The 21,153-nt window shown below is 34.6% G+C and overlaps 2 protein-coding genes across 2 annotated transcripts in view; one reads left to right on the forward strand and one right to left on the reverse strand.

The window, feature by feature from the left end:
• The window catches only part of CNTNAP5 (contactin associated protein family member 5), a 939,273-nt gene that overhangs the window by 459,318 nt on the left and 458,802 nt on the right, over positions 1–21,153 (forward strand). The window lies entirely within an intron of this gene.
• On the reverse strand, positions 13,206–13,545 carry LOC126009361 (NEDD8-like). Its single transcript, XM_049773774.1, has one exon. It carries the CDS (start codon positions 13,491–13,493, stop codon positions 13,206–13,208), a length of 288 nt encoding a protein of 95 aa, XP_049629731.1. The 5' UTR covers positions 13,494–13,545.

Here is a 21,153-nt window from a genome sequence, read left to right on the forward strand (position 1 = left end):
ATTTTTGTATATTCTTGTCTTTTTTTGTGACTACAGTAGATTTGTTCTTTTATAATCTTTTTCTGAGTAATTTTTATTATGTGTCTGCTGGTGACAAATTTACTTATTTTTCTGTTATAATTCAGCATTATGCTTTTGCTTTCCTTCTTGAAAAATATGCTCCTTAGGAATAAGTTTCTAGGTTGTTTTCCTTCTGTGCTTGAGAAATGTTAGATTACTTCTGGTTTGTGAGGTTTTGAGTGACAAGTTTTGCTATTCAAATTGATTAACTTCAATAGGTGGAGTCCTTACTATAGTTTCAAGATATCTTATTTGTTCTCAGTTTTCAGAAATTTGAGCAATTCATGGTGTGGAACACTTTAGTAAAATCTGTGGGGTTATAATCTATCATGAATTTTGAAAATGTTTTGAATTTTATTAATGCATATATATGGTTATTCCATTTTACCCATCGTGTACCTGAATTTCATATATGAATGATAGATCTTTATTATATCTATAAAATTAACATGATCAAACTTCTATTCTTTTTTATTGATCTATTTTGTTAGGTTTTCAAACCAAATTATTTCTATAGCACTTCATGTGCATTAATAATATCGCTGCTCCATTGTGCTATCATGTACAACCATTTTTATATTACTAATTTTGTGCTTATAATATTTCAAAATTTAATTTTGTCCTTTTTATGTATTTAATGTAATTATTATTAGTTCTAAGCAACTTTCAACATAGTCAATATGTTTGCTTAAAATTTTAGTTTTCTATTTCCTTTCTTTCTTTGTTGTATTTTTGTTGTTTCTATGACAACACACACCTCAATGTGGTGTTTGTATATTTTTGGATTATGGACTTTTTTTTTTTCAACAAATTGGTTGCAGCATATACACTTGCCTATTGTGATTCCTGGGTCACCTATTCCTTTTATTGTATTTAGTCTGTGTTTGCCTGTTGTTGCACTAAGTTTTAGTTCTGCTGCTAATGTATATTCTAGTTGTAATATTCACCAGGGAGTGCTATAATTCCCACATATACTCCTCAGTGTATAAACATTCTTCTTTTAAGTTCTCACATTTCTGATTGTGTATTTACATGTACATATATGTAGTGTAGTTGGAAACACTTATTATGCTATCACATAGAATAGAACTATGAGGCACAAACTAAAGAGCTCTTTAAACTGTTTTCTTTTTTTTTTTTTTGCATATTTTTTTTTATTTAAACACCTTGATTACATACATGATTGTGTTTGGGTTTCAGTCATAAAAGGAACACCACCCATCACCAGTGCAACATTCCCATCACCCAAGTCCCAAATCTCCCTCCTCCCCACCCAACCCATGCCTGTACCCTAAACAGGCTCTACATTTCCCTCGTACATTCTCAATATTAGGACAGTTCAAAATGTAGTTATTTCTCTAACTAAACTCATCACTCTTTGTGGTGAGCTTCCTGAGGTGAGCTGGAACTTCCAACTCTTTTCTCTTTTGTGTCTGAAAATTATTATTACAAGGGTGTCTTTCATTTTTCTTAAAACCCATAGATGAGTGAGACCATTCTGCGTTTTTCTCTCTCTCTGACTTATTTCACTCAGCATAATAGATTCCATGTACATCCATGTATAGGAAAATTTCATGACTTCATCTCTCCTGACAGCTGCATAATATTCCATTGTGTATATGTACCACAGTTTCTTTAGCCATTCGTCTGTTGAAGGGCATCTTGGTTGTTTCCAGAGTCTTGCTATGGTAAATAGAGCTGCAATGAATATAGGTGTAAGGAAGGGGTTTTTGTATTGTATTTTTGTGTTCCTAGGGTAGATTCCTAGGAGTGGTATAGCTGGATCGTATGGGAGCTCGATTTCCAGTTTTTGGAGGAATCTCCATATCGCTTTCCATAAAGGTTGAACTAGACAGCATTCCCACCAGCAGTGGATAAGAGTTCCTTTCTCTCCACATCCCCGCCAACACTGTTTATTCTCATTCTTTGTGATGTGTGCTAAGTGGAGAGGGACAAGAGTTCTAACTCTGTCCTAACTCTTTACTTATACCTCTGTACTGAGAAATCTTGGGTATCACTTTCTTCTACATTACTCCTATTTGATTTCCGTAATGTTACTGTATGTACCTTTGGGTGATAAGTAGTATATCCTTGTTTTTACTGAAGATCAGGATTATATATTAAGCCATTTCTTATAACATTCATACAGGAAACTTGGATAAGGTCTTAATTATTATTGGTAGGAGTAGAAATTCTAGTACACAAGATAGGTTTTCTTTATACTCGTATAAAACAAAATGCCTGCTTTATTTGACAAGAAGTAAATTACAATCTTGCTAAACTGGCAAAGGAAATAAAGACTTATATACTCTAGTAAAAGCTGACCTGAGTAGAAGCCGACCCCCCTAATTTTATTCTAAAAACTAGGAAAACTTATAGGCTTGAGCATAAGCTGAAGTGGAAAATGTAATAGCCACTGGTAAATTTTTTTAATATTTTTCTTTATTTAAACATTTTGATTACAAATATGATTGTGATTAGGTTTCAGTCATGTAAAGAACACTTCACCATTGAACATTCCCACCACCAATGTCCAAAATCTCCCTCCACCCCACCCCCACCTGTATTCCAGACAGGATTTCCAGTTCCCTCATTCATTCACATGATTATGTTAGTTCTTTGTGCAGTTATTTCTATAACTGCACTCACCACTCTTTGTGGTGAGCTTCATAAAGTGAGCTGGAAGTTTCAGCCCTCCTCTCATTGTCTCTGAGGATTGTTGCAAAAATGACTTTTATTTTTCTTAAAACCCATAGATGAGTGAGACTATTCTGTGTGTCTCTCTCTCCCTCTGAATTATTTCACTCAGCATGATAGAATCCACAGACATCCATGTATGGAAAAATTTCATGACTTTATCTCTCCTGATGGCTGCAAAATATTTCATTGTGTATATGTACCACAGTTTCTTTAGCCATTCCTCTGTTGAAGGGCATCTTGGTTGTTTCCAGAGCCTGGCTATTGTGAATAGTACTGCAATAAATATAGGTGTGAGGAAGGGGTTTTTGTGTTGTATTCTTGTGTTCTTTGGGTATATCCCTAGGAGTAGAATAACTGAGTCAAATGGGAGCTCAATTTCCAGATTTTGGATGAATGTCCATATCACTTTCCGTAGAGGTTGGACTAGAGGGCATTACCACCAGCAGTGGATAAGAGTTTCTTTCTCTCCACATCCCCGCCAGCACTGATTGTTCTCATTCTTTGTGATGTGTTCCAATCTCTGTGGTGTGAGTTGGTATCTCATCCTTGTTTTGATTTGCATCTCCCTGATGATTAGTGATAAGGAGCATTTTTTCATGTGCCTTTTGGCCATTTGCATTTCTTTTTTATCAAAGTGTCTGTTAATTTATTCTCCCCATTTTTTAATGGGATTAGATGTTTTTTTCTTGTAAAGTTCTGTCAGTGCCTTGTATATTTTGGATATTAGCCTCTTATCTAATGGGTGTTGGGTGAATTGTTTCTCCCACTCGGTGGGTGACTCTTGTATCCTGGGCACTATTTCTTTTGAGGTGCAGAAGCTTCTCAGTTTAATGTATTCCCATCTGTTTATCTCTGCTTCCACTTGTTTGGAAAGTGCAGTTTCCTCCCTGAAGATAACTTTAGTCTCAATGTCATGGAGTGTTTTACTGACATGTTGTTCAATATATCTTATGGTATCAGGTCTGATATCAAGGTCTTTAATCCATTTGGATTTTACCTTCATAAATAATGTAAACTGGGGTCTATGTTCGCTTTTTGAAAGTGGCTAACCAGTTCTGCCAGCACCACTTGTTGAAGAGGTTTTCCCTGCTCCACTTAGGATTTCTTGCTCCTTTGTCCAAAATTAGGTGATTGTATGTCTGGGGAACATTGTCTGTGAACTCAAGCCTATTCCACTGATTTGAGAGTCTGTCTTTATTCCAATACCATGCTGATTTGATAACTATTGCTTTATAGTACAGTTTAAAATTAGGGAAAGTAATGCCTCCTATTTTCTTTTCCCTAGGAGTGCTTTAGCTACTCGAGGGTGTTTATTGTTCCAGATGAACTTAATAAGTGTTTGATCCACTTCTTTGAAGAATGTCATGGGTATCTTTAGAGGGATCACATTAAATCTGTACAATGCTTTGGGGAGTATTGCCATTTTAATGATGTTAGTCCTGCCAATCCATGAGCAGGGTATGTGTATCCATTTCCGTGTGTCCTCACTTATTTCCTGGAGCAGGGTTTTATAGGTTTTTATGTATAGGTCCTTCACGTCTTTGGTCAAGTTGACTCCAAGATATTTGAGTTTGTGTGGCACTAATGTGAATGTGATTGCCTTCTTGATACCCATCTCTTCCCTATCATTATTGGTGTACAAAAAGGCCACCAATTTCTGTGTGCTAGTTTTGTAGCCTGCTACTTTGCTATATGAGTCTATTGTTTCTAGAAGCTTTTTGGTAGAGTCTTTTGAATTTTCTAAGTAGAGTTTCATGACATCTGCAAACAGTGTGAGCTTGACTTCTTCCTTTCCTATCTGATTCACTTGATATATTTTTCTTGCCTGATCGCTATAGCAAGCACTTCCAGTGCTATGTTAAAGAGGAGTGGTGAGAGCAGACAGCCTTTTCTTGTACCAGAATTTAGAGGAAATTCTTTTAATTTTTCTCCATTGAGGATAATATTTGCCATTGGCTTGTTGTAGATGGCTTCAACTAGATTGAGAAAGTTTCCTTTCATTCCCATCTTGCTGAGAGTTTTGATCAAGAATGGGTGTTGGACCTTATCAAATGCTTTCTCTGCATCTATTGATATGATCATGTGATTTTTATTTTTCTTGTTGTTAATGTTATGTATGATGTTGATAGATTTGCGGATGTTAAACCATCCTTGCATTCCTGGGATAAAACCCAGGTCATAGTGTATGATCTTCTTGATGATGCATTGGATCCTTTTTGCCAGGATTTTGTTGAAGATCTTTGCATCTGCATTCATCAGGGATATTGGTCTGTAATTTTCTTTTTTGGTAGCATCTCTGTCTGGTTTTGGTATCAAGGTGATGGCTTTATAAAAGGTGTTTGTGAGTGTTCCTGTTTTTTCAATTTTATGGAAGAGTCTGGCTAGGATTGGTAGTAGCTCCATACCTGAATAACTTAATGACGCAGCTCATATAATTAGAAAATGACCAACAAAAGGAACCAAAAATAGGGAGACAGAAGGAAATAAGAAAGCTGAAAGCAGAAGTCAATGAAGTGGAAAACCAAAAAACTATCTGAAATATCAACGAAAGCAGAAGTTGGTTCTTTGAAAAAATAAACAAGATTGATAGACCATTGGCAAAACTCACAAAGAAAGAAAGAGAGAAACCTGATAACCCGTATTAGAAATGAAAAGGGGGAGATCATGAAAGATATTGCAGAGATCCAAAGGATAATCAGAGACTACTTTGAGAAACTTGATGCTATTAAACATGAAAACCTAGAAGAAATGGAAAAATTCTTAGACACTTATAACCTCCCACAGTTAACAAGGATGATGTAGCATATCTAAACACTCCCCTCTCTATTGAGGAAATTGAAACTATAATCAAACATATGCCCAAGAAGAAAATCCCAGGCCCAGATGGATTTACTAATGAATTCTTTTAAACCTTTCAATATTTTAAAAATAAAAATATATATCTGACACAATTACAATAATTGAGGAATTAGTAGGTTAAAATTAGTAGATTAAATGTTTTTCAATATTTATTGCTAAAGAAAAACTGTAAAATAGCAATGGTAACTTTCACACTTTAAATAAAGTGCAGGAAAACATAGCTTAACAAGTAATCAAGCTAAATCACAAAGGTTAAAATCCTTTAAAACTGGATTCCTGCTCCTCCACAGCTTTCTATCCAAACAGAACTTCAGCTGTATCTGATGTAAGGGTATCAGCATAGACATTGTCATCATCACTGAGTTCACAAATATCATCATCACTACTGTTGGTCTCATACAAAGTACAGAATATTGTGGGTTAAATAGTTCAGTGAAATCCAGTTCAGTTCAGCTGCCTACCTCTTCAGCTTAGCTGGGACTTTGGACCTAGCTGAAGTACCACTCTCTCCAGCACACGGCAGAAGACAACTGGAGACTACTTGCATTAGATTCAGTGAGTGAGCTCCTAATTAATCAACCTGTATGAACCGAGTTTTAAGCCTAGTTCAGTTTTTCGGCACAAATTTTAGCTTATACTCGAATATATAGGTACATTTTATAGCATAACTATCAAAATGTTTGGCAGTAGTTTTTCTGTGATGTTAAGTTAATTATAAAAATCATTACCTAAATACCTCACAATTACTACTTTTTTGGCTCAAGATTGGTAGAATAGATTTCTAATATTTTTTGGTCTTTACAAGTCTCTTCAGGCTACTGAATTCTTCAACTGGTCTCAGAAAATCTTCTCTGTTGTTTTTTGGGTCCACAATCATAAAAGATTATTTATTTTTCTTTTCCCCACTTTCATGTGTTTTTTCAATTATATTTATATATACTGATCAGTTTTTTCCATATTAGTTTTTAATTAAAAAGTAAAAACCACTTGGTTAAAAAGGTAGAAACATTTCTATATTCATAGACTTACAAGTTCATAAACTGACATTATAATGAAACTTGTTCTCTTGATATTTTCATTGAACCATCTAAAGCAGGGGTTTCAAATTCTCAGCCCGCAGCCGTTTGCGGCCCTCTGTTCAACATTTTGTGGCCCGCGGCCAGCCTTCAAATATCGCAGTATTTGCGATTATTCGGTAGGCGAATTCGCCTACCAATAAAAATCGCTTAGTAAGAAAAAAATTGCATTAATCATTCGCATACCCCGATCAGTTCCGTTCAGTGTATGCAAATGTTTAATGCCATTTTTTGCGATTTTTTTCTTACTAATGCGATTTTTTATTGTGAATATTTGGTAAGCGAATAATCGCGAATACTTTGCGCCTAGCGCAGACGTCATTTCTGCTGCTCCTGCCTTCTGTCCCTTTTGTGTGTGTGTGTGTGTTTGTGTGTGTGTGTGTGTGTGTGTGTGTGTGTGTGTGTGAAGTCCCTTATGCGGGCCTGTCCACCCCGACTTTGCCTCCTGTGGCCCCCAGGTAAATTGAGTTTGAGACCCCTGATCTAAACAAAACATGAAGCTGAATTGACTTTGGCATTTGCATTTTTCTTGATAGCTGCAATGTGTAATTTTTAGGATACCTTTAAGAGCATATATTTAAAAAGTAAATATCAGATTATAGGACAAAAACTAGATTTGTCTGAGGAAATTAACTTTGATTAAAAGTTATGAACATTATTTTATCTGAAGAAATAGTACAATGGATACTTGTTTTGTAGGTAGCTGGCCCAATTTTGATCCCAGGTCTCCATATGAATCATCAAGCCCCACCAAAAGTGATCACTGAGTATTGAGCCTAAAGTAAGCCCTGAGCACAGTGGTGTCTGACATGCAAATAAATAAAAATGTGATAAACATTTTAAAGGTTTATGCCAATCCTTCCATCTTTTATTTGTGACCAGTAAGATTATTAAGAGGATTTAGTCCCATGCTTCTTGCTTAGGAGATACAGTGACATACTTATATTCCTTGGCTTTCATTCAGGGTTCTTCTACCCATAAGTTCTTAGATTATTCATTGTCTAATAAATTTAACCATTCACTTGAAAGCTCCATATTTCTTGGGCTTTATTCGGGATACTTGGTTTGTTTAAATTATATTCATACTCATATTTTCTCAAAATTATTTCTCCAAATTCATTCAAAATCTTGCAGTTTCATTTTTTTGGTTTGCTGATACAGAGCCAGAGGGCTTATGTGTTACTTGGAATTTGGCTTAGTCTAATGTCATGACTATCAATGTAGCCCTGAAAGAGGGCAGTATTTCTACAACTATGTAGTTAGATGAGCGAGTTAACATGCAAGGATAGTTTGAAAACATTACTTCCATTGTTCATAACTTGGGCAAGAAAGTTCAGTACTTAAGCCTTAGCCTTAGATTTACATAACTTAGTTCCTTTTGGCAACGTTCATAAAAGTAATATTCATATATATTGTGTTAGAAAAATACATTTAATGATTAGACATATAAAATATTGTCACTAAATAAGCATAGACAACGGGAAATAGAAAGAATAAGGAGAGGAAACAATTTCCTGAGCAGTGGTTTATTCTATCATCTTTTTTCTAAGGTAATCATTAACCACAACTTTAATAAATGTTTTGTTTTATTGATTTTAAATTGCTATGGCACTTGCCAAGTTGCCTAAAACTTCACTGGAATAATTTATTCCTCAGAGTTTAATTGGCAGTATTATTAATACAAAGTGCAAAGAATCTGTTTAGTACTAATATACATGGTGGAAAAAATCCCAAGAAAACTGCTTTATTTCACAAGTAAACAATCTTAGTTTTAACCATCAGTTTAATGAGAAAAGCATGATTTTTTCTCTAACTGTTTCCTCACTTTGCTTAAGTGAAAACTCTCATTACACAAACACATATATATGTAAACACATATTTATACACCCAGTCTTTTTCCTTTTCAAAAGAAATGGGAAGAAATTATGTTTAATGTTAATAACAAGAACAAATCTTTTTATTTTATAATCTTGCTTAATATTACCCAAAATATAACAATATCAGTTACAAAAGCTGTTTTGCATCAAGTCATTAAGGCACTATAGTGCTGAGTAAGATTTTTTCAGATGTTCTCCATGTTATTGAGTTATGAGAAACATTCACATTTTTGTAGAGGAGTTATTGGATCAAATATTAAAATAATAAACAAATCAGGTATCAAGTGTATGTTAATACAAATAAATTCCTTGTGACTCAAAATTTAAGGAAATACCAGCCTTGGCTTCATCCAAAAGGAAACTGCGTCAAGAAAAACTGAGGCAGCATCTCCATTGCAATCTGTCTCTCTCTTTTTGTGTGTATGTGTGTGTCTGTGTCTGTGTGTGCAGGCACACATGTGTGTGTATGACCTACCCACTCTCTGAACATTTACCAGCTGTTTCTTGGGGATCATTTAATTTAGTTTTTATAGCTTGATTTGACTACAAGATGATCCTCCATAGCCTGCAATGCAGTAAAACCAACAGCGTAGAGTAGAGATAAAAAATACACCTCACTATTCTTCATCAGATTTGCCATCCTATGGTAATATAAACCTTGTAATAAACAATCAGAAAGTAAATGGTGCATTGAAGTATCTGTACAATACATGTAATGTAATATAGAAAATATATTGCCCTGCTAGTTTCTTGAAAATGATAAATTGTATATCTTCCATTTCATAAGAAATGGTGGCTTTGGGGGGGGCACATTTTTATGAGTGTAACTAGCCCTCTTCAAGAAAGTCAGGACGGAATTGTCTCAGTGCCAGATAAAGGACCATTAGTTCACAGTAAGTTAAGGTATATGTTTTACTTATACTTTACTTTTAATAGAGAGAAAAACATAAATTTTAAATAGCAGTTATAGAACTGATTTTGTTGGCTTAGGTCTTGAAAGTAATTATATCAATTTTATTTTGTGCCTTTAATTCCAAATAATTGACATAAAGTAAATGGATAGGTGATGACCAATTCTAAGCACCTTTTTAAAATGATACTTTAGGAGCAGGAGACAGCAGAGTGATTATGATGCTTGTCTTCAAGTGGCTGATGTGGGATTGATCTCTGGCACCACATATTGTGTTACTGTATGTGTTGTTTGTTGCTGTTATAGTCATTGTTGTTGTCAATTTGGGGACACACCTAGTAACATTTAGGAATTACTCCTGGTTCTTGAAATCTATGTTTCTGAACATATTAGATTCTAGAATCGAATCTCAGTCAGCTGAATGTAATGCAAATCCTTTACGCATTGTACTATATTTTTGGTCCCTCTGGCACCACTTGTACTCTGAGTCCTTCCAAGTGTTATACCAGATTGCAAAGCCTGAAGTAAATAGTGTTGCCCCAAAGATGATAATAATAATAATAATAATAATAATAATAATAATAATAATAATAATAATAAAAAAAAATAATAATATGATGTTTTCAAATTCATGGCTGAAATTTTTTAAATATTTTCAAACTGCTATCCCATCAACCTTTGTGCTATTTTATTATAGGACCTTGGAATGTTATCAAACCTCAGTATTTTCATATGTAAAATGTAATAATTATAATATTTAACTCAAAATATTCATTACTAAAATTTGATATGATATATAAAATTACATACATAAAATATGGACAATGACAACGTCTATTTCAAAGTAATAAATTATTACAAATACTACTATGCATTGGACATAATTCAATTTCTACTGTATTTAGTATGTAGAACACTATTGAAATGTTTATTAATTTATTCAAACCAGTTGTTTCAATGCTCATAAATCATATATCTTCTTAGTTGACAATTCATAAATCATAGAAATAGCTTGATTGATGCTTCTTAAGGTTGAAGTTTAGTTTACTTCAAGACTACATTATGAGTGGGTTTTGAGTAAATATATTTACAGCTCTAATATCAAAGTCTTTAACCCATTTTGATTTGACGTTTGTTCATGGACAGAGGGATAAACATAGAATAGTATCACTCATCTGTGGAATATAAGTAAAATAATATACAATGTGGGATGATACCCAGAGACAATAGAGATGAGGGTTAGAAGGATCAGTTAGTGGTGGTATGCTTACCATAAAGAGCAGAGAGTGCAGTTAGAGTAAAGAAGACATCCAAAGTACACCTTCATTAACACTAGTGAAAACTATAGTGTTAAAAAGGGGAGAGAGAGAGAGAGAGAGAGAGAGAGAGAGAGAGAGAGAGAGAGAGAGAGAGAGAGAGAGAGAGAGAGGTAAAATGCCTGTCTGAGAAGCAAGCAGCTGTGAGTGGGTAGGAGGGAAAAGGGCATCAGGAAACGTGGATGGAAACTGTTGATGTTGTTGCCATGAAATGCACACTGGTAAATGTTGTTGTGCATTGTATATCTGTAACTCAATCATAAACAACTTTAGTCGTGGAAAAAAAAAACCCTGCAGAATGGAGTCGGAATGATAATGCAGCGGGTAGGGCATTTATTTACCTTGCATGTGGCCCCTGGGTTCGATCTCTGGCATTCCATATGGTCCCATGAGCATGCCATGAGTGATTTCTGAGTGCAGACTAAATAGTAAGCCCTGACTGCAGGGAATGGCTCAGAAATAAACCAAAAGAAAACCCTCTAAAAACCCAAAAAAAAAAAAAATGACCCTGGTTCAATGTAACTATTACCTAAAAAATCACTGTGAAAGATATGTAATCCACTTTGGTCAAGATAAAAATGAAATTAAAAAAAAAGAAAAAGAAGAACTGAAAAAAACACATGTAGTATGAAAAACTCTGTAACCATGATGTTTAAAAAATTATATATAAAACTTATTATTCCATTACTTTTAGAAAAGTTAAGTACAGTTTATTTTGACCTGATTATGACTTTAAAAATGAGATATATAAAAAGATGCTTTTTTATCTGAGATATTAATAGATCTGAAACAAACAACAGTGATGTTTATTTATTTTTGTTTGCATCTTTGTTACCCTGCAACTAAGGGAAGTGTACTTGCTTGTTTCAATTTTCTTCTGGTTTAAAATTACTTCAATAATTTGAAGTAAAAAAATCACACCTAAAGATTGACATAAATGAGCCTATGCATGAGATTGCACACATTCCCATCTAGACAGGTGCATTTACACATGTACTTACAAACATGCAACATGCATGCACATGCATATAGTTACATCAGCGTTTGTTCTATCTGAATATGACCCAGAAGTTCATGAAAATTGCTTAGATAACACTTTCCACTCCAGTGAAGCATATAATCTCTTCAGCTTGTTCCTGGATCAAGTGTCATCTCTGTGAGTATGCTCTGTGATAAATGATACTTTCACTGATGGAAGAATCGTTTGAAAAAAGAGAGCAACTAACATATCATATATTGTCTCTCCATATTCCTACTCTTTCAGTATCATTTGACCAGTTTGACATTCACATCTTCTATTTCTATGATATATGTACCTGATTATCAAGAAAATTATTTCCAAATTATTATTTTCCAGAAAAGTTGCTTCTGTTATTTTTAAACCTTACACAAATTGTAATTGCTTAGTACCAAAGGCCTACAAAGAATAAAAAATTAAAATTAAAATATGTTTGACAATTGAATGTTCATCCTACTTATAATTTGTTCTTGTGAATCAGTGTTGCTACTAAAAATTGCTCTTTCTTTTCTTGGATAAATATTTTATTAAGTTCTCTGAAACATTTTAATATTTATTTATTGACTCCTACCTATCAGGGTTTACTCCTGACTCTGTGGTCAGGGAAAAATACTGGTAGTGCTCAGGAAACCATGTTTCATTCTGGGAATTAAATCTTGTTCAGTAGCATGCACCTTAATCCGTGAATTATATTTTTAATGGAAAACAATGATAATTTTTAGAAAAATACTTCTTAAACTTAAAAATAGCTTAATAAAGTTATTTATTATTCTTTTATTATATAGAGGACCCAAATCAGTCATAGGTAAACATAGTTCTTATTCTTGTATTTCACTTAAATATTTTAAAGGTGTATTTTATAAAAAGCAGACCAAAACTAATTCACAGGTTTATACTCTGCTTTGTATAACTTTCTTAAAGAATTATATGCCTTTTAATTTTTTTCCTTCAGGAGCTTTAGTGATAGTAAAGGGTAGAGTACTTGCCTTGCATGTGGAAAATCAAGTTTCAATCAGTATCTCCCATATGATACCCCAAACATTGCCAGGAGTAACCCCTGAGCACTACAAGGTGTAGCCCCTATTTTTTTCTCAAAAATGTGTATTTGATCTGAAATTTATTTAAATAACAATTTAATTATTCATGGCTCATTTAACATTTTTTTTGTCCCGGAAATATTTTATTGACAACCAGAAACACAACCATAAGAGAGGAAAATACACAGGACGGCAAAGTAAAACCCAATATCCAGCTAGGGCCCTTTGGGCCAGGAACACTGCATCCTGGGGTCCTCACAGGCTGCCACCAGTAGAAACACAAAACTGAGCATTCAGAAGAGGGGTCAGTGGCTCTGGCATCCCAAAGAATGAGAGGATATATGATGCCACATTATGAGCAACAGGGTAAAGGAGGTAAATGAAAGATAGATCCATCACTGCCACCTCCTCCTCTCAGGGCTAACACTAGGTGGAGAACTGAACCACCTAGATCTAGGATCTTGTAATCAGCTGCTGTTTTCTCATCATTCATCTGTTTCCCACTGTAGATGAGTCGCTGCTGCGGTGGGGGGATTCCCTCTTTCTCCTCTACACGCTCCTTGATTCGTTCCACCTTATCTGTGGGCTCACTGTCAGTGTCAATCTCCTTCCCAGTCAGCGTCTTCACTTTAATCAGCATCTTCTTCCTACTTCGGAACTGGCACACGAAGAAAGTCGCCACTGGGTTCCGCTGTGCTTTTCCTTATCCACCAGAGTGATAGTACAGTAGCTAAAGCATTTGCTTTACATGTGACCTACATGGGTTCCCTGTCATGTCATGTGATTTCCCAGCACCACTAGTAATCATCCCTAAGTGCAGAGCCAGGTAGATGCCCTAAGTACTTCTGGGAAAACAAACAAACAAAAATTAACAACAACTAAAAAAAAAAGCAAGCAACTTAAAATGCTCGTTTTATTGCTCAAAGTAATACAGAGATAACATATATTTTCTGAATTTACAGCTGATGGATAGAAATGGTTACCGGGTCAACCATCATGATTTTTTTGTAACCCAAAAACAAACAAACAAACAAACAAAAAGTTTCCTTCTCCCTTCTGTGATGATTCTTTTCTCCGTCTGTACCCCACCTGCTCCTTGGACAGACATTTTACTTCTCTCTTTCTCTTCTTTTTTTGATATTGTAGTTTTCAATACTGCTAAGAAAGGGGTGCCATGAAAGTACTTTTCACATTAGACTCTTTTCTGCTTTAACATTAATCTCTATCTGTGACAAACTTTTTACTATGAACTAACTGGTCTTCCTAATCCTTATCTTTATTGTATCTGGATATCATCTCCACACTGTATTTTATTTTCCTTTATCCCACAGATGAGTGATGTTATTCTATGTTTATCCCTCTCCCTCTGACATATTTTATTCGGCATAATACTCTCAATATCCATCTATGTTTAAGAAAATTTCATGACTTCAGTTTTCCAAATGGCTACATAGTATTCCATTGTGTAGATGTACCACTTTTCTTTAGCCACTCATCTTCTGTTAAACACCTGGGTTCCTTCTAGTTGATAGCTATTGTAAATAGTGCTGCAATGAATATAGAAATGCAGGGGGAATTTTTAATGTGTTTTTGTGTCCCTACGGAATATCCCTAGGAGTGGTATTTCTGGATCATAAGGAAGATCAATTTCCAGTTGTTGTTGTTTTTTTGCAAAGTAAAATACTTTTATTTAGTAAGAAGGAAGTAGTCGTGTAAATTGCAGGTCAACTTGCTGTGACTTCACAAGTTGTCAAGTTTGACTTGCTTGGGATGCTAGGATTTGAACCACTGCCAGGCCTGAATAAGCTGCATGCAAGTCAAACTCCCTACTGCTGTGCTTATCTCTGGCCCGTTTTCTTATAACTTGAAAAACTCCAATTTCTCAGCAAAGTTGAACACAAATATCCTGTTGAGTTATCCTGGAATCATTCTTGAAACTCCCTGATGAGGTGCTGCACTTTGAACATAGTGGCAGATTTCTCCTCAACCGGACCTTTTAAACTCAAAGTCATTTCCTGGAATCATTCTTGAAACTCCCTGATGAGGTGCTGCACTTTGAACAAAGTGGCAGATTTCTCCTCAACCGGACCTTTTTAACTCAAAGTCATTCAATGATCCACAAAAAGCCAAGAGCTCCCCCGAAAAATAGGGCCAAATATCTCAGGACAATGATTACAGGCGTTATCCAGAAAAACCTGCAGGAAAGGAAGTGTTGGTTAAGGATATTAGGACCCATTAATGTTTCTTCAGCAAATCAACTGTCATCAGAACTTTAACATGCTATTATTATACCTTCCAGTTTTTTAAGAAATTTCCATATTGTTTTTCAGGAAGGCTGGACTAGACAGCATCTCCATCAATGAATGAGAGTCCTTTTTGCCCACATTCAAGCCAGCATTGATTGTTCTTTGTGATGTGTGCCATTCTCTGTGGTGTGAGATGATAGCTGGTTGTTGTTTGTTTGTTTGTGTTTGATTTTTGGGCCACTCCCAGTGGTGCTCAGGGGTTACTCCTGGCTAAATACTCAGAAATTGCTCCTGGTGTGTGGAGCCATCTGAGACTCCGAGGATAGAACTGTGGTCTGTTCTAGGTCAGATGCATGCAAGGCAAAGGCCCTACTGCTGCAACACCGCTCTGCCCCGAAAGCTCATTGTTTTTTGATTTGCATCTCCCTTATGATTAATGATGTGGAGCATTTATTCATGTGCCTTTTGGCAATCTGAATTTTTTCTTTGAGGAAATGCCTATGTAAAAGTTTGACCAAAGAACCTGAGTATCCTGACAGTTTTATCTCCCGATTTCATTTCTTTTTTTTTTGTTTGTTTGTTTGTTTTGTCCACACCCATTTGATGCTGAGGGGTAACTCCTGGCTAAGTGCTCAGAAATTGCCCCTGGCTTGGGGGACCATATGGGACACCGGAGGATCAAACCACAGTCCTTCCTTGGCTGAGGCTTGCAAGGCAGACAACTTACCTCTAGCACCACCTCTCTGGCCCCCTTGATTTCATTTCTTAAGTATTCAAATGACTTTGAAAATAATTATCTAAACAAAGCCAAAACTCTGTCAAAATAATTTGCCCTTTGCAAACCTTTCAACTTATAATACTACAAATCTTCATGCTGATGCATGAAAGGAAGTAAAAAGGAGAAATGACAGATGGCCCCATGGTTATATTCCTTTCGCTGTCTCTGAAATATCTATGAGAAGCAAGCAGGGGCAACATTATTATACACACTTTATAGTAAAAGATACTTTATGCTCAAGACTAGAGAAAGTTAATGATATATAGCCAATGGCTGTGCCATTCACAGTCTTCTAGCCCTACTCTGGAAAGCACTACACATCAGCTTTTATTCATTTTTATTATACATCTATTTTTTTCTGCGAGCCCTGAATAACTTTCATGTCAAAAGTGGAGAAAAAAAATAAGACTGGGAAGATCTGTGAATAACACTGCTTACCTATGAATTGAAGGCCAGTGAGGTGTTTCAGAAAAGGCCCTTATGCTGTTTGTTAATTGCTAGATAAATCTTTTCTGAATATTTATTGCAATGTAAGAGCTCTGAAGAAAGAGTAATCACCTTTGGTTATAATAAGATTCCCATTCTCTCAAATATGGCTTCTGGGCTTTCACCTATGTTTAAGATGATGATTGAGAGACTTGCTTTGAGATTTACTATTTTCCTTAACTTTGTCCTTCTATGGCCTGTGATACATATTTTAAAGCAGATGGATAGATTTTCATCTGGGATTTGAGCCCATTATAATACTCTTCAATGTTAAATTGTTTATATTCTACATTTTCTCACCATTGCTTTTTTATTTTGTTTTTATTTGTTTCTTTGTTTTGGGGCCACACCCGGTGATGCTCAGGGATTACTTCTGGCTGTGAACTCAGAAATCGCTCCTGGCTTGGGGACAATATGGGACACCTGGAGATCAAACCGAGGTCCATCCTAGGTCAATGTGTGCAAGGCAAACGCCCTACCTCTTGTGCAAGTTCTCTGGTCTCTCACTATTGCTTTCTTTTTTATTTTAGCCAGGTATATACTTTCTATCATTGGAATTAACTATATGCATATCCTCCTTTAAGTCTTGTGTGTGTGTGTGTGTGTTTCTCTCATACTTGTTCATCTGCCTTTGTCCTCCACCTTTTTCAACCCAGACCTAAACTAATCATCCTTCTCTGAGTTTGTAATTATGGTTTACATATTTTCTATCTTTTGGGTTCAAGATATAAATCTACTTTATATCAGAATAGAATTCTGGATCCCCAAGGCTATGCCAATAAATTATTTTTTAAGGAAGTCATATAGAGTCTGGGGAAGAGGCTTCAGAGTGATTATGTAGCAAATAATTAATAGGTTCAAAATTATGACATTGGAACATTACAATAATATATTAATGTGAATCTGCTGCAGGCTGTCTGTGTCAACTCCAGAATTACTAAGAAAAATCAGAAACATGTCCAGGTTGAATAAAAGATCTATAAGCAGGATCCACAAATATTTTAGGAAGGAAGAGTTTTAATTATGTCATGTCTTCTGGCCCTACTTTGAATTGCTCCTGATTTTACTTTCAGAAATCCCCTTGAAAATGTATAGGTTCTAAGCCCTTTCTTTGTTTTGATTTTCATACTTATATAAAGCTGCATAATTTATTACTTGAATGATCATTATCACCCTTTCATCAACATAGTGTATTTAGCAACTTCCATGTTGTTTTCAAAGTGTGGGGAATTCCAAACCTCTTTTGTTGCTGTTGCGTGGGTGGAGGTTTGGACATGCATGGCAATAACCAGTGCTAACTACTAACTCAGGGATGCAAATGTTATAAAATACATAATGAATGTATAATCTTATTGTATGCTTTGAAGCAAGATATTTCTTAGTTAGACAAGTTCAAGATGATAGACATCCTATTATATATGGATATTCAAATTCAAAGTGAGAATATTCCCTTAAAATATTTTATTCTAGTTTAGTTTGTTAAAGAAAATAGTCCGCTCTTCCTAATTTCTTTGTAGTTACACAAACTGAATGTAATTTTTGTGTTATTTATAGATTGAATGTTATTTAGAAAATGTAGTAGAGATGCTGAAACTATTTACATGAAAATTTCAAGCTCTAATTCTCAAAATAATTATATTTCATCTAAATTTCCTCATGTAGCTTCCTGTCTCCATTTAGTTTTCTTGCTTTGTCACTTATTTCTACATTTTTCTAATGTTAGTTAACTCATCACTTTAGTCCTTAGTTGGTCAACAGGTTAATCCATTGTTGATCAGTTATTTTCTTTTTGATTCTGTAACAGGTCCAAAATGTACCTTGTTTCAGAATAGAAAGCACATTTTTTGAAGGACACATATGTGTGTATGTGTGTCTGTATTTTTGCTGCATCATTTAAACCAATATCAAAATACACTCTTAGTCTTTAAAAAATAATAGTGGTATTTAAAAATGAAAGAAAAACATTAAAAATGAAAACTAAAAGATTTAAAAAGTGATTCAGATTAAGAGCAGGATTAAGAGTGCATGCTTAGCTTTGTAAGAATTTGTTTGATGTATCTATTAAAAATTTTTGTCTGAAAATATCTAGTGTGAGGCATGTCTAAATTGGCTATTTTTCTTAATTATAAGTGATAAGAGCCTCATGGGAGGAGCTTTTGATCATGGTATAGAACTGTTCTCAGAACACTGAACTTTGAAGATGGACCATTCAATGCCTCCCAAAGTAAATAGAATATCAGACAACCTCTGAAAATGATTTTAGTTTTAGTTTAAGGACCATTCAATGCCTCCCAAGGTAAATAGAATATCAGACAACCTCTGAAAATGACTTTAGTTTTAGTTTAATAAATAGGTTTTTGCTTAATGCTCTTTATTTTATATCCATTGCTAAATGCATTACTTTGTACTAGAACAATATTAAAAATCTATTTTATATGTTACCTGTAAACTAAAAAGCATATGCCTTTTATTATAAATTTAATAATTTAATTTGTAAATGGTAATGTCTAACAAGACAATAAGAGCATCTCTTTTTTAAAACATAAAATTAAAACTTTATAATTAGTGGTTGCCCTTAAAAGCATATGACCCTGATAAATTTGAAACTTTGATATTCTCTATAAAAACAAATGACCCCATGATAAATATGAAATAATTAGCATTGACATGCAACCTGGGCCTCTCAGTGCTTGTAAATAACATAGAAACAATTATGTATTTTGAAAATAATGCTTAATTCTTAGTCACTAAAAGTTATGTTTACAAATTATAGCAACCTTAGAAAACAGATCAAAGTTGAAACATGCAAAAACACTTATCTTCCTATTAAATAAATTTCTTACCAATACAAGTTTTGCCACACCCTATAGTGCTTAGGAGTCACTCTTGGTCACCATATGCAGTGCTATGGATACTAGTAGAGTTGGCTGCATGCAAGGAAAACCTTCATGACTTGATTTAATAACATAATTATTTTTTTCACATTTCTCAATCTAAAGAGAAATTATTTTTCACATTTCTGAAAATTAAAGCTAGTAGGTTAAGGTTTACCTTTGAGAACTCTCCCCTTGACATACAGAGGGCATTTTTTAGCTAGCTATTCAAAAGCTACAATATAGTGTGTGCTTGGCTGATATTTATGTGTCTAAATATTTTCTTATACAAATACCAATATAATTAGTTTTGGACCATGCTGTCAGTCTCATTTTAACATAATCTCCTTGTTAACTACAAATAAAGTTTATCCTAAAATATTGGATATTAGAACTCTAATGTATGACTTATGAGTCAGTATAATTTATTATACAAAAATAATGAAATATATTAAGGTAGATGGAAGAAAATAGGCAGAATTCTCTATAATATTAAATCTAAAGGCATTCTTAAGGATAAAATACCACTAACTAAGCAAGACGAAAAAAAAATAAATGGGAGTATATTGAACTACAAAGCTTTTGCACCTCAAAGTACAATGATAATCAAAATACAGTATGCTCATGGAATGTTAAAAATTATTAACTTAAAATTCATATTATAAGAGTTTAAGATATATAATACACTGGTAGATTTTAACAAGAAAAATAAGACATCTAACCCCTTAAAAATTAAAAGATCAGGGGCCGGAGCAGTGGCGCTAGAGGTAAGGGGTCTGCCTTGTAATTGCTAGTCTAGCACTGACTGTGGTTTGATCCCCTGACGTCCCATATGGTCCTCCAGGTCAGGAGTGATTTTTGAGGGCATAGCCAGGAGTAACCCCTGAGCATCAAAGGGTGTGGCCTAAAAAACAAAACAAAAAAACTTTTAAAGGATAGATTAACAGAAACTTCTTCAAAGAAGAAATACAGATAGCCCAAAGGCACAAGAAAAACGTTCCTCATCATCAGGGAGTTACTAATCAACACAATGATTTATCAATTCACAGCACAATGACTGGCAAACACAACAAAGAATAAGAGCAACCAGTTATCTTATATAATAGCTGGCATAGATGTGGAAATAAAGATTATTAACTGCTCTTAGGAATGTCTACTGGTCCAGCATTTTTGAAAACAATATAGGTATTCTTTAAAAACCTAGAAATAGAGCTTCGAAATGACTCAGCAATACCATTCATTGGAATATATACCCTAGGAGTCCAAAATCACAATGCATAAAACCCCTTTGCACTCCTATGTACATTACAGCACCATTTACAGTAGCTGGAATCTGGAAGTAATCCAAGTATCAAATAGCAGATGAGTGGATATAGAAACAGTGGTATATATATATATATATATATGTGTGTGTGTGTGTGTGTGTGTGTGTATATACAATGGAATACTATGCAACTGTTTGAAAAAATGAAGTCATGACATTTTCTTATATATGGATGAGTATTACACTGAGCAAAGTGAGTCAGAGGAAGTGGAATTGACATAAAATTATCACACTCATTTGTAGGATATAAAAATATAAGATAATACTCATATTTAAAGAAAATAGAGAGATGAGGGCCAGGAGGACCTGTAGGAAGCTTTCCATAAACATGAGTCCAGTTAAGGCAGAAAGGGGCCACTATGCCAATGGTAGCTGGAAATAATTATTCTGAACAAGAACTGAATGCTGAGAGAAAATAAAGTAATATGAATGATACCTTTACAAACTATGTGCCTAAAAGAAAAATAAAAAAAATGGGGTGGGCGGGGGGGGGGTGGATAGCTGCCACAGAGGCAGGCAAGAAAGGAGGAGGGAAGATGGGAAAACTGGGAAAATTGTTGTTGGGAAATGTGCACTTGGTGAAGGGTGCTTTA

This window comes from Suncus etruscus, chromosome 5 (genome assembly GCF_024139225.1).
Source record: "Suncus etruscus isolate mSunEtr1 chromosome 5, mSunEtr1.pri.cur, whole genome shotgun sequence".
In the NCBI taxonomy this organism is placed as follows: Eukaryota; Metazoa; Chordata; class Mammalia; order Eulipotyphla; family Soricidae; genus Suncus; species Suncus etruscus.

Bases quoted from the DNA above. Each gene is read 5' to 3' on its own strand.
- LOC126009361 (XM_049773774.1), bottom strand. From the start codon at position 13,493: ATGCTGATTAAAGTGAAGACGCTGACTGGGAAGGAGATTGACACTGAC.